The 15,133-nt window shown below is 33.9% G+C and overlaps 1 protein-coding gene across 2 annotated transcripts in view; it reads right to left on the reverse strand.

The window, feature by feature from the left end:
- LOC134537796 (protein O-mannosyltransferase 1) overlaps window positions 1-11,493 on the reverse strand; it is a 53,700-nt gene extending 42,207 nt beyond the window's left edge. The window contains exons 1-5 of one of the 2 annotated variants that reach the window (XM_063378604.1): window positions 10,980-11,493; window positions 2,414-2,565; window positions 2,201-2,325; window positions 1,626-1,802; window positions 250-424 (exon numbers count right to left, since the gene is read on the reverse strand). In XM_063378604.1, coding sequence (XP_063234674.1) covers window positions 250-424; window positions 1,626-1,802; window positions 2,201-2,325; window positions 2,414-2,565; window positions 10,980-11,219 — 869 coding nt within the window. In that variant the 5' untranslated portion in view covers window positions 11,220-11,493. Of the gene's footprint in view, window positions 1-249; window positions 425-1,625; window positions 1,803-2,200; window positions 2,326-2,413; window positions 2,566-3,646; window positions 4,528-10,979 lie in introns of those variants that run through there. The other variant, XM_063378605.1, reaches the window with a different exon arrangement.
- Window positions 11,494-15,133: the final 3,640 nt, after the last annotated feature.

Below are 15,133 nucleotides of genomic sequence, written 5' to 3' on the forward strand. Positions count from 1 at the left end.
ACAGGCAACTCAACACAGTGACCAATTACAGCTCACATACATTTTAAATGTTAAAAGGTAAAAACAGTAGTCCTGAAACAAGTATTTTGCTAAAGTTCGGATGTATCTCTAACCAATTTTTACCCTTCACAGTGGTATGTTAAACTAGTACAGTCAAGCAAAATAACCACAAATGAGACACCTTCTTCTGTTCATTTTTCACATACAGTGAGGATTTGATTTAGTCTCGCCTGACGCGAGAGTACTCACCAAAGAGCACACGTCAGGGACGCCGCCCCCAGACTCAACCACCCCCACCACTGGAAGCAGTACGGCCGTGCGTGATAACGGCGAAACTTCATCACGCACAACAATCCAAAGAGTGCGAACATGAGCAGCATCGATTCCATGAGAATGAAGCGTGACTGTGTGAGCAAGGCATTGTCTGAAAACCAAAAAATTTTCCCTTCAAATCCACTCAGTAGACTTTGCACTTACAAATGATGTTAAAGCACATGACTTTATTACAGTGGATTGAATAGTGATGGAACTAAAATGACACCAAAAGGCCAGTTATGAGTCATGTAACAAGGAAATGCAAGTTAATAAGCCATATAATATTGAAATTCAAGTAAATACACAATATACCATACAAATACAAGTTATCATACAACAAAGTTAATACAGCTGATAATTTATAAAAATGATTTAAATATCTATTTGAAAAAAAAAAAAAACAAATTTAACACTGAAAAAAATTAAATTGGTACAGTTTTCATTTTTCAACTTCATTTACATTAATCAGATACACACATTTTTCAATTGAATTTTTCAAGAAACTGCTTTGAAACCAATCATCATTTGATCAATTATGCAAAACAAAGTGGCACAATTAGTACATGCAAAGATAAATGTAAATAGTATATGAATTATGGGTGTAGCTATCGCATGCTATGCATTGATGCCCAAAGCCAAATATGTGGCTGAATGTAAGTAATCAAATGTGTAACCGATTGCGGATGACATTTGATGAACTGGGTTCAATGTCACATTGGCAAGAGAGTTCATTAGAGAAGGCTGAGAGTATAAAAGGTGAGATACAGCAGTAACAAAATGCATTTTTGGGTGAAACAGGAGCATCCAGCAAAAAAAAAAAAAAAAAAAACCAAGGCTCGCATCATTACCCACCCCATTCCTAGGTGCCGATCCTTCAGGTTTACAGCCAAGATTCCACCTGGTGTGGAGGCGAACGGTCTAACAACGGAAGCAACCATGGCTAGCATACGTGATTTCAGCAACACCCTACGGAGCGAGGCGGCGGAGTGGGCATGGCAATAGACTCGCACTCTGGAGAGGCTGCAGCAGGTTCTTTTCCCGAGCCAGCCATCCTGATTTCAGTTCTCCACGATTTACTGAGATCACTCCAAAGGTAAATACTGGGGTGGTTTCTTACTATCGGCAATAGTTGATTCCTTCCTCAATATTCCTCTCCTGTGTAGATAGGTGTTATTGTGTCCATTTACATTTTTGGTGACGGGATATTCTACAATAATGATGATGATGATAGTGAAGATGATGAATCTGATAACAAATAAAGATGAAAATCAAGAGGAAGAGATGATGATGATGATGATGATGTGACCCACCACACAGCAGGAGGAAGCCGGCGAGCACCGCGGTCCACTGGGACAGCCCCAACTCCAGCATCAGGTGATACGCCACGGGGATCACCACGCTCCCGCACAGAGCCGGGACGAACCTCAGTGCGAACAGAGGAACTGAGTCCGGGTAGGAGCTGCCGATGCGATCAAACTTGAACTGGCCTACGCATTAAAAAATTGTCTAGCATTACAATAATTTATTGATCTATACTCTACACATTCAGATCCACAAGAGGCCTCACACTAAGGCCAAAGAAATCCTCAATACAACATACAAAATTTACCTGACTTTCACGAACACAACTAACTTACCCAAACATACTCTTGATTAACAATTTTTTTAAGAACATATTACGAAGGGACACTTCAGGTAAAAAAAATCTATTAAGAGTCATGCACTTTATTCCATAAAGCTTGAACATTATCTGAGGAAAAGAACAGTTGTCACTAGAAGTTCACATTGAATTTCTTAAATACTTTCCAAATATTAATACTAATAAATTATAATACTTAAATTTTTAATTACTAACAGGCATAATTTATTATTATATCGTACTTACCATCAAAACTTGCCAAATATGCAACAAGAGCAATCAACTGCTTCCCTAGTGGTGGATGTGAATCAAAGAAAAAAGTCCTTTTCATGTAAAGACTAACGTACTTCCCGTAGTGGAGCTCATCGAAACTGAAAAGGAAATAAATAAATAAATACAGTTAGAGGGAAACAACTTCGAAGAATTGATTAAGTACAGCGTCACATGGAAACTACTCACACGATGCTTCTAGGTTCCTCCAGCCTGTACATTCTGGTCGCCAGTCCCATGAGGAATAACGTGATGGACATCATGTCAATCTCCACGCTGACCCTGAATCTCTTGCGTAACATCTTGCACTTTGGGACATCGCTTGCTGCAGTTTCATTCACCTAGAAGCATCGGATTGGTTTCAAACTGGGCCTGTCGTCTGTCATAGCCTGCTGAACATATGCTTGCCATGGAAGCTGAATGAAATGTTTTTAATAGGTGAAAATTTAATGTTTTTCTTTGCTTTAACTTCACAATTTCAATTATTTTCATAGAATTCTCTAGGTACTTAGGTATGAAATGTTATTGACTTTAAGAATGACTGATTAACTCCCTATTAGAAGAAAACCTTATCAGTATAACATATTATGTAAAAAAGAACTGATGTGACTAGTTTTGGGAAAACACTTAACTTCATAATCAGAGATCAAATAACTGAAATCTCTCGCAACCCCACCATCATAACACTCTTTGGAAGCTACAGGTACTGTAGCCAAATTATAACAATGCTCTTCTCTAGCAATATTTACTGATTGACCTGTTAACTCAGTGGTTAGATTGGATGTATGGATTATGGTTTAATGTCTCATCAACATTGGTGTCATTTGAGACCATGAGGTATGATGAGATGTGATTTGAGCATTAATAGAATGCATTGGTAAGATAAATGAATGGGAGAACATAAGACAAAATTCATCAGCTCAAGGCAACATCCGACACATTTCCCACATACGAAAAATTCTAGTTCAATATTTCTGGGAATACAACCTGGATTGCCTTGGCACGAGGCAAGTGATTTGACTACAAAACCCCCGTAACCCCTCTCAGTTGTCCCGTTAGTGGTTCTGGCTGATAAGTTAAGGGTCACTCGATCAATTCTCGCCAGAGTCTGTGGAAAATTTCCTTTCCGGGTCCATGAGTTTTGTATTGTCCCTTTACCTGGTTGTTATGAAAGGCAAAAGCAAACCAATGTAGAATTGCGGAGGTCATCTTCCCCTGGCAATTGCTGACAAAACAAGCCAGCCTTCTGGCTGTTCAACTCTTCACTGTGGGTAGTTGAATCTCTATTGTATTGTATTGTATTGTAGGTCCCTATTTGAAATTAAGTATCTATTCAGTGGAACATGGGAACCTCTGAGTTATTGGCATTTACAAGCAGTAAAGGTTGCACTATATAAAACTAATATGAATGCAGCATTTTACCTGGTTGCTGTTGCCTGTGCTTTCGTCAGACGTTTCTTGACCGATTTTGGTTAGAGATGCGGATTCAGCAACTGATGATCCGGCTTCTTTCCTTCCCGACTGAATGTTTATACGACTTCTCTGTTTGTTAGGTAATGTACAACTAATACGCTTATCTGATTCCATCGTAACTACATTACTTTAACGTACCGGTAGTCAAATTTTTAGCGCGGAACAAAACAAACAGAAGAGACTACTTTTCCTAAGCGTCATCTCTAACATAGTGAACTTTTCAGCTGCCCATTCTAGAAAGAAGCTTCACTGTTAATAATTCATATTAAGCTGATTAAGCAAATATAAATACTTATTGAAAGCCTTTGGAATGTTGACTTCACACTCCACCCATCACAAACGAAAGCATAATCATGTAAGGTCATTATCCCTACCCTCGGGGACATAACGGAACATTACAGTTACTCATAGAACATTCAGTAAAACATATTTTTAAGCACAGGGAAAGGTGATTATTTGAAAGTGTACACTTAACATAACTATGACGAATCTAATTCTTCAGAAATGGGATTCAAGGATGAATATAAAAGTAAAATTACAATTGTTTATGTATTAAACAGCACCAAATGTTCTAAAAAAAAAAAATCGTGTCATACGGTCTGTTCGCGTGGGCTGCATCTCCTACTCCTACGAACCCTGAAATAAAACCTTTGGCGTTCGTGTTAAATACGACCCAATTGTCTGCTAGTAAGTGTAAAACAATTACGTAAAATTATAATCTTAAAAGAATAATAGGTAATTGTTCATTATTTAATATTATTATCAGATTACAAATTAAAAAGTATTAAATTAATGTTAAATATTGAGTAATGGTTTTAAATTAAAAGAAAAAAAATAGCATGTTGCAAAACCCAAGCCTATTTAAAGTTCTACTCAAAAACTATTTATTAGAAAATTCATTTTATACATTAAATGAATATTATAATAATGTTTAGAATAACTTATGATGATTTGTTTGTATATTGATGTATTTAATATTTTTGTTTTTAATTAGTACTAATTTGATGTGATATTATGATTTAATTAATTTGATTGTTTGTATTGTTCACTTTTGTTGACTTTATTGACATGTTCTATATTCTTTTAAGAATCTGTTGAACGAATTTTGGAAATAAAATAAAATAAACATTAATGTTACGGTACAGTGAAACTTATAATTAAATTGAAAATTGAAAAAAAATATATATTTCTTCTGATAATAAATAAAAAGTAGAGTAGATTGTTCGTAAATGTTTCGGACATTGTGGTATTTTTTGTCTCTCGGCGTCTTGCGCGCGCCGACATGTTATCTCTTCACCACGGTCTTAGAAACCAGGTCTGGACCACGGTCTAAGGGCCGGTTACACCAAAGTAGTTTAAGCAAATTAATCTCGATTAGTTTCAATATAAACTCGTTTAGTCGATTGTGCGTTTCACCACATGCGTAATCTCGATTTTCCAGAGTAAAGCGAGATTTTATATTAACTGTCCAAGTTCTTCCAGTTTGCGCAGCTAATCTCGCTTAACGTATGTAAACAAATGGCTCGAGCAGCTTACAATGTTATATTTGAAGAAGATTCGGATGGAGATGATTTTATTCTTTTGCGTCGACCTCGTACAATTCGCGAAAGGAGTAATTATTTTGAAAACTATGATGAAGTTGACTTCAGAACCCATTTCCGTCTGTCGAAACAGTCTGCACATAGACTGATCTAACAAAACTGACTTCTCATGTGGCGAAAGATTTCGACTTATTTGTAGCTTTTCTTTAATTACAGCTGAAGCTGCATCATTGCCAATCATGTTTATATGCGATATGACAATTTCCACGATATTACTAATTTTTCAAAAAAATAAAAAGTTTTTTTTTAGGTTAATGCGGCCACCATAAATTACGCTCGGCCAAAAGCTGCATCTACAAGAGGGGAAAAAATACATATTCGGGTATCTCCGACAGATATTCGGGTATATTAGCTAGGTAATGGGTGTTTTTATGTGGAAGGCATTTATAAATCGAGTTTTAGAAATCTCGATTAATTTAAACTTGTGTAACGATGGTGAAACACACGTCGGAATTAAACTTACGATTATACTTAATCTAGTTTTGTAAATCTCGTTTTGTAACAAAATTAAACCTGCTTGGTGAAACCGGCCCTAAGAAGGGGAGGTCTGGACACTCGCCAGATAAAAGTGACCACTTACTGTCTCCATAGTTCATTCGACGTCCGCTATTCAACTCTAGCGCTAGGTGTCTTGCGGTGGAAATATATCACTAGACGTTATTATGAATTTGTCAATTCTCTTGAAAAACAAACAAGAGGTAAATAATACATATACGATACAACGATAGTTTAAAATCTAGAGGTGTAAAAGTAACGAATAAAATGTACCCGTATATATTCGTTACTATAACAATTAGTACTCGTTACTTTCGTATCGTTACAGTACTCATTACTTATGATAACGCATAACCTGCTATGTTATGTTACAGCAAGGAATCGAGTCGTATTGCATACGCGTACAGTATGACGTCGCGTAAATAATAATAAATCGAATATTAACATTTAACAATATTTGATAATTAACAGTTTTTGTTAACCAAGAAACAATTAAATCTCATTAGAGCGGCTTTATTATATTATCTATTTTAAGATAACAAAAAAACGTGAAAATACGCGATGATAAAAAACAAAAACACATACCTATTTCTAATTTGTAAAAAATTCTTTCTTACGTTTCTGTTCCAATCTGAAACTTTGTCTACACAGTAAAAAACTTGTACGACGAATTTCCAAATTATTAATTGTATTAATTGTCGGCGACAGTCATGCCAGAGGCTTATCTGAACTGATATCTGACTACAGTAATAACATCAATGCATTTGGTGTAACTAAACCAGGGGCCCCTCTAAAAGAAGCAATGAAAGGTTTTCTTGAAGATTCAGCATCTGTAAAAAATTATGACTATGTGGTGATAATTGGTGGCTCGAACGATGTGGCCAAAAATCAAGGCATGGAAGCAGTTCATACCCTCAGTGAGTCACTCAAAGCCTTGAGCAACAAAACTATAGTTGTAGTGAGTCTTCCCATTAGATATGATTTAGATAGCTCATCTTGTGTAAATGCTGCTATTAGTGTTACAAATACAAATATTCAAAACTTATGCATGCAGTTCAACAATGTAAAATATGTTGATATAAGTAAATTAGATAGAGCACTTCATACTAGGCATGGTCAGCATCTAAACAACAGAGGAAAACAACACATTGCATCATTGATCTACAATCAGTTGTGCAGTATACAAAATAAAGTACATGTCAAACAGTGTACCTTTTTAGATAGATGGGTAATAAGGGAGAATAACAACGATGTGTTAGATAAAGAAAAAATAACCTGTAGGGCTACCTTACTCGATAAGTGGGTGATAAGAAAGAAGTCAAATGAAAATAGTAAACATTTTTTAGGCCGGGAATATGTACAAATGAAACCAGTCAATGCCAGATCTACAACAGACTGACCCCTGAAAGTCATCTCACTATTTTCCATCAAAACATTCGAAGTATTGTAAATAAAGTTGACTTGTTTATTGAAGCCTTAGACATGTTTGAGGTAGAAAATAAGACTAAGGTTAATATAGTATGTCTATCTGAACACCATCTAAAGTCTATTCAAGTTCCACAAATTAGAATTCCAGGATTTAAACTGGTGTCACACTATTGTAGGAATAAATTCTCGGGAGGCGGAGTATGTATCTTTATACAAGACAACATCAAAACCGAAACTGTTAATGTTGATAAATATTGTGCTGAAAAAGATTTTGAATGTACTGTAGCCTTAGTGAAATTACTTTCCAAGAGAGTTCTGATAATTTCTGTTTACAGATCCCCAACAGGAATATTTGAGATATTTTTAAAGCAATTAGAACTGCTGTTATTAAAAAAGATCAGGACAAATATTGAAACTATTATTTGTGGGGATTTTAATATAAACTATTTAGAAGACAGTCATTATAAACAACGTTTAAACTCCTTATTAGGATCCTTTAATCTTACTCCCACTGTTCAGTTTGCCACCAGAATACAATCAACTTCTGCTACTATAATTGACAATATATTTATTGAAAAACAAAATTTGGATAAATATATTGTTATTCCACTGATAAATGCGTTATCTGATCATGATGCTCAGGTTATACAGCTGCACAATATTGAACTTACAATGGAAAAAAGGAATAAACAAAACAAACTTAAAAAAATAAGGGCAATAGATAACATATCAGTAATACATTTTATAGCTGATTTAAAAAAGGAAAACTGGATTAATACATCCACTGATAATGATACAAATTTACAGTTTAATTTATTTCACTCAACCTTCTTAAGGCTTTTTGAAGCAAATTTCCCTCCAAAATTAGTTCAGGTGAGGGAGGGATATCAAAATCTGTGGTTAACCAAAGGCATAAAAACGTCGTGTAAAAGGAAAAGAGAGCTGTATTTGCTTTGCAGGACGTCAAATGACGCTGTACTCAAATCTTACTATAAGAATTATAGCAAAATACTAAGCAGAGTCATTGATAAAGCTAAGCAGTTCCACCTTCAAAATTTAGTATCAAAATCAAAAAACAAGGCTAAAACTACTTGGGATATAATTAAACATATGACTGGTAAAAGTAACAAGCCTAAGTCAAACTACCCTATTACTGTAATAGTAAATGGGAAATCGTTAGTAGAAGCAACAAATGTAGCAAATGCTTTTAACACCTACTTCTTAGAAATAGTTGATATGCTATTCAAAAATCTGTCGACAAAAAATAACCCCATAAAACTTATGCAGCAAACTCTGCCTAGAAAAACGTGTAATTTTGTATTTACCCCCACAACACCTACAGAAATTTGTGAAATTGTACACTCTTTAGCTCCTAAAACTTCTACAGGCTATGATCAAATATCAAGTGTACTACTCAAGAAATGTATCAACAAGATCAGTGCCCCTCTTAGTAACATATTTAATAAATCATTTTCAACAGGTATCTTTCCAGAACGATTAAAATTTACCATTGTTAAACCTCTCCATAAAAAGAATGATGCGAATTTAATGTCAAACTACAGACCCATTTCACTTATATCAACATTTGCTAAGATAATGGAGAAATTAGTACATAAAAGACTGTCTAAATACCTTGAGTCAAATAACCTATTGACTAAAGATCAGTATGGATTTCGCAGTGGTAAATCCATTGATGACGCAGCGTTTAAATTAACATCAATAGTACTAAAATCCCTAGATAAGAGAGAGAAGGCTGTGGGTCTTTTTTGCGACTTAACCAAAGCTTTCGACTGTGTGGACCACAAGATACTTCTAGACAAACTGTATCATTATGGTATTCAAGGCACTGAATTACAATGGTTCACATCCTATCTAACTCAACGATATCAACAAGTAGCCATAACGGATCAAGACAACGGTGAAATATTCTCGGAAGTAGGTGTAAACAAATGTGGTGTCCCACAAGGGTCTATTCTTGGTCCATTGCTTTTTATCTTGTATATAAATGACTTGCCTTGTTATATAGCTGATAAAGCTAATGCAGTTCTCTTTGCTGATGATACCAGCATACTTTTCACTCAAGCTAACCATCAGACTCTAACTAACAATATACATGAAACGCTTCGCAACTTAAAAATATGGTTCGAAGCAAACAAATTAACATTAAATCTAGAAAAAACAGCATTTCTTAAATTTAACACAAGCTACGTGCAGAATAATGACTTGCAAGTTAATTACGGAGTTACAGTCATAAAGGGATGCATGAATACCAAATTCTTAGGTCTTCATTTAGATAGTTGTTTGAATGGGAACACACACATACACAACATTATACCTAAACTAAATGCAGCCTGCTTTTCATTACGTACTTTGGCTCATTATATGAACCTAGAGTCACTTAAGCAAGTATAGGCCTACTTTGCATACTTTCATTCAATAATGTCATTTGGTATAATTTTCTGGGCACAATCTTCCCATAGCAAGCACATTTTCATTATACAGAAGAGAGTCATCAGAATTATGACGGGAGCAAAAAAACTGGACTCTTGCAGACCATTATTCAAAAAACTTAACATTCTTACTTTTCCTTCACAATATATATATTCTACAATTAAATTTGTAGTAAAGAATTTTGACTACTTTTTAAAAAGCTCAGATGTGCACACATACAATACCAGAAATAGAAATGACCTCCACTTGCCACTTAACAGACTCAAGCTAAGTCAGAAGGGTGCAATTTTCTCAGGCATAAAACTATTTAATAAGTTACCTGAGAGTCTGAAAGAGCTAAGCAAACAAAATAATAAAAAATTCCAGAAGAACCTTAAAATATTTCTTTTATCTCAGACATTCTATACAGTGGATGAATTTCTCACATACTAACTGTTTGACATTTTATTCTACTTCTTGTAACACAATAACTTTTATCTCACATTTGATATTGTATAATATAATAAGAAGATCCACTATTAAAAAATTAATAAATCTGTCAAATATAATAAAGTCTCAAGCTAAATGTATATGTGAAATGGTGTCTAAATATGTAATCAAATACTATACATACTTTTGTTATTCTTTTGTACATAGATTACTGTATTTATGTATTGCTGTGGGTTTATGTGTAAGCGCTGATCTTAGATATGTTATTTTTTAATGTATATAAAACTGACATGTTCCATATCCCAGAACTCCAGCAGTTTGTAAGGGGTCTACGGAATGAAATGAATAAATAAATAAATAAATAAATAAATAAATTATACTTTACTTAATAAACAAACATCGTTCTTTAAAACGTAAGTTTTAAAATTCATCGAATAATAATAATTACACTATATTTTAACATTTAAATTTGAATAACAATACCAAACCTGCATTTACAATACATTATTTACTTACTACACAAATAAGTGCCATCGTCAGGTATTGAAATGTAAATTACAAACGGCGATTACTCCTAAACTAGTTGGAATTTCGTATCTCCGCCTTTTGAAATAACAAAGGAAAGTTTAGAGCACTGAATAAAAGTATTTTGGGATTTTTATAATTTTTTTAAGGAAGAGACCGCACTCGTTTTGCAAATTTTGTATTTTAATAAAAAATGGTGTATTGTCAAACTACTTACAAACAGGCATTATCAGGGTTTTGCTGGTCATTAATAAAATTCATCATACATTCCATTTTTTAAAAAGTCGGGCCTATACAAAAATAAGTAGGTATTCTTTAGACTACATTCATACAAATAATAAAATTTAACTTACTATTCCAATGACGTTTCCGAACTGATCTTTGTGATCCTTTTTTGTGAGAATGTCGTCTTCCACAAAATGTTTTTCGCATACATAATGGGATCTTTTAAGGACAAACTTGTCTCGTGGAATTGCTTTCTGCCACAATTGCCTAACATTGTCATCATTGGGAACTCGGAATATCGCAACTTTCTCGTCCGACTTTGCCTGATAATTTGTTTTGCATCCAGGTGCAACACAATGGTTAAGCATTTTCACAATTACAATAATACACACTTATTCTCTTTACTAACAATCAATGCTCCTTGCTCACAATGAAGTTCCCGTCTTCCCGCCAATGCTAATGTGGAAACAATACTACGTAACCTAATTTAAGTACCTCATTTATGAAATAATTCCCAAACTTATAAAACAAAAACACATCCAATTTAATACTGTATCGATATCTGGAGATTAATGCATTTTTAACATTTAAATGAAAATTTAAATGATTATTATGTAGAGTTGTTCATAACAACAAAGGTTAAAATACCACCGCAGAACAAGCAGCGCTACAGGTCAGCTGGTGGAGCGGAGCGGAACTACGGAGACATTAGGTGTGCCACTTTTGCATGCTGGCCGGGTTGGGGAGTGTCCAGACCTCCCCTTCTTAGGCCGTGGTCTGGACACAAGCGTATTTTCTTGACCCCCTTATTGACGGATTTAGTTCATAAAACTGCCGTTGGCGCCACAAGACAGTGGTCCGGTTTTAACATTGTGCTTTATGAACCTTTTTTTAGTTAATTGCATTTAAATGATAATTACACATACTTGGCAGCGTTTTTTAAAAACTCAATGAGAGATGTAGGTATTATAAAACATTTTTCCAACGTTATAAAGAATTTATGTGCACAGTTCAAGAAAATGGCTAATGTTGATGTTTGATAGGTTATGTTTGTTATTGTTTTGAAAGATTATTTTCATAACTTTATAACGTCGGTCAACTACGCGCTATTGAAAATCGTGATTCGTAATGCTAATATTTTAATGCTTTTTTTTTGGGAGTTATATATGTAGTGTTTAATTAGACACAGTAGTCTAATTACTCTCCTATATACAAAATTTCCGCTACGAAAATAAAGTAACAGTTTGTGTAAAAGTACCAATTTCTGTGAAACTAATTATAACAAGAGCTTAAACTATGTCGCAAAATAAAATTGCAGTGAAAAGTTTGCCTAGTAAAAAATTGTTTAACAGTGGCTACAGGCCATTTCATTCCTCCATTCCTCTTATTTGTAGTACTTTGGATGATCAGCAAATGAATGCCGGGGAGTGTTCCAGGCTGTGGATGATTATTATTATTATTATTATTATCATAGCTGCAATTGGGTACAGAAGTGCCCGGTGGCAAGCATTCGCCCTACTTTTCCCGCACTCTTCTTCTGAACTTGTAATTTTTATACCAAATATTTATTACGTTTTTATCTAAGCTGCCACCCAAAGTACTTTTTGTCCAAATTAGGTCCCCAAAAATGTTTAGCTCCAGACCACCACCACCTAGAATGCCTGGTTGATCAGAAAAAGTAGAATTATAAAACTTACCAAGTAATGTGATAAAAAAAATAATATTAATAATCAACATTGATGTTTGTTTTTAAAACACTTATAAGTAAGAATGCAGCTGTAAAAAAAGTATTAAGATTTCTTCAAAATTTGTAGGTGCAAGCATGTGGGTGCAAGGTTTAAAAATTTTGTTCATTGACTCAGTGTGACCCTTTGGGAAGCAGAGTGACACAAATAAATTGTTCTTACAATCCGCTAGCTATTTTCCTGGACTTAACAGTTTCCCTTACTGTTTTAGATTTGGCATTCACTGCAACCTTTTAACATCGTACTTCATTTCATTATATTTAGATTGTATTTTGCATATATTGAGATAACACATTTCCTCCCATTTCATAACCTTTTCACTTTTGAAAATCAAGACATAATAAAGGAACTTCAGTATAGTTTCAATAACACAGATGCAGTTTGCTTGTTTCAACGATAACTAGGTATGTTGTTACCTAGGATTTCTTTTTTCCAAGCAGTCACAATATCTTCATGAAAAACAAACATACTACTTTCATAATAAAAATAAGACAGACACACAAGTACTCACAGACTTGTAGAAAGCAAAAACACATAGTTTGTACAACACATTTAGGTACTCAACAGATGAAGCTCACTTAAGCTAGCAAAACCATTGCGACCGCGCTTCCGCACAAAAATGTCAACCAAACTGTGTGCGTGTGTTTAGTTTCTACAAGTACCGATCTGTATATGTATGTCTGTCTTATTTTTAATACGTAATTAGTTTCCTAGTGGCCTTTGTCACACATTTATACATACTACTTGGTGGGGTGCTGTCATAACTTAGAAACACACAACTTAGAAACACGCAACTTAGAAACACATAACTTAGAATTTTCTAAGTTATGACAGTTCTACGTTATGACGTTTCTAAGCTGCGTGGTTCTGCGTTGCGTGTTTCTAAGTTGCGTGTTTCTAAGTTACGTGTTTCTAAGTTATGATCGTTCTAAGTTGTGTGTTTCTAAGTTACGTGGATTTTTTCAAGTTTTCTAAGTTATGACAGTTCTAAGTTGTGACTTTCTAAGTTATGTGTGGTTCCCCTACTTGGTTAATATATAATTTATGATCTACAGAAAATATTAAACATCTTAATGGTCTTTAACCGAAATTACAAAGGAAACTGTAAAAATTTTACAAAATGGAAGGGGAAAGGTGGAAATACACCTAGGAAGTGCAGTTATTTTGCAGTACTAACTGGTAATAAAAAACCATATCTGGAGCAAAAAAATATTCTGATGCACCTAACACTATTTTCCCCCTCTACAATTAATGCAGGGCAAAATTGTTACTAACTTATTTGTTCATGTCAGAGTGGTATTTAAAGCTGAAAGGAAAAGTTACTTAAAGTGTTTTAAAATAATTTCTGAACCATAATTACATCAACTCATCACTAGTCCACAGTCACCACGCATAGGTACAAAATATTGTCTGTAAAACAAATTTATAACAAATTAACAAACAATGCTAAATCATTTGCGACTATTGTTTGAATAATGAGAAAGGTTGAAATTATGACCATGCCCATAATACTATACTAAGTTATGCACTTTAGCATTACCACCAAATCAGGAACACCACCACCGAATTTCAGAAAAATAGACCAGTTCTATAGCATGTAACGGTAACTGCTCTTTTGAACAATAAATTTTAACTGAACTGAAAAAGTTTTCCCCGCTGAACATTGGTACAAAAACACAGCGTATTGCATTACTCACAAGTCAATGTTCAGTATGTAATGTCCAGTAACTCTAATTTGCAATGTAGGGATTTTAATATAACTAATGGAATTACGTAACTTAATAGCAAGTAAGTACAAATAAATATTTTAAAATCCATATATGTAAACTTCTTGAAAAATTGTGTAGATATCATCCTTCATGGCATGCTATTACACAGTCTGTCAAATGTATCATTTGTGGAATGAATATGTGTTGTGTATTCTTCTAAATAATTTTTTTATGCATACAATGAGAGTGAGCTGTAATCATGCACGAGACATAATGTGTGTGATTAAACACGTGCTTGAACAGTCTTAGGAGCAGGAAATGAGGGCTAATTCAGTTAGGTTTTGGTTTGCTATTTTGTTTATTTGCATCAAATCCAGATTATTCCTGTATAGTGAAATATACACAATGGTATTGGAGAAGCCACGTTTTACAATTAAACATACATCAAATAATACATGTTATCAATTAAAATAATATTTTACATAATCTTAAGATACTTACATAAGTATATTATAATATAAATAAAATGATGACATGTTTACATGGTGTGAAACATTTTGAGCAGAGTACAAAGATCAGCAGAACATAACATCAAAATTTTATAAACTATTGCCATGTGCCCTAACTTGCTATTAGCATAAAAAAAACTTATGAGTTTAGGTACTTATTTAAAAACATGTTATGAAATGAAAATTTTATTACAAATCATATTACTTATATATTTACAGAAAATAAATTATGTTAAGACTATTTAGGGAGATGTACTACATAATTACAAAGATAAATGCACGAGTACAAAAATCACACAAAAAAAACATTTTTTAGTCC

Source organism: Bacillus rossius, chromosome 12 (genome assembly GCF_032445375.1).
Source record: "Bacillus rossius redtenbacheri isolate Brsri chromosome 12, Brsri_v3, whole genome shotgun sequence".
NCBI lineage: Eukaryota > Metazoa > Arthropoda > Insecta > Phasmatodea > Bacillidae > Bacillus > Bacillus rossius.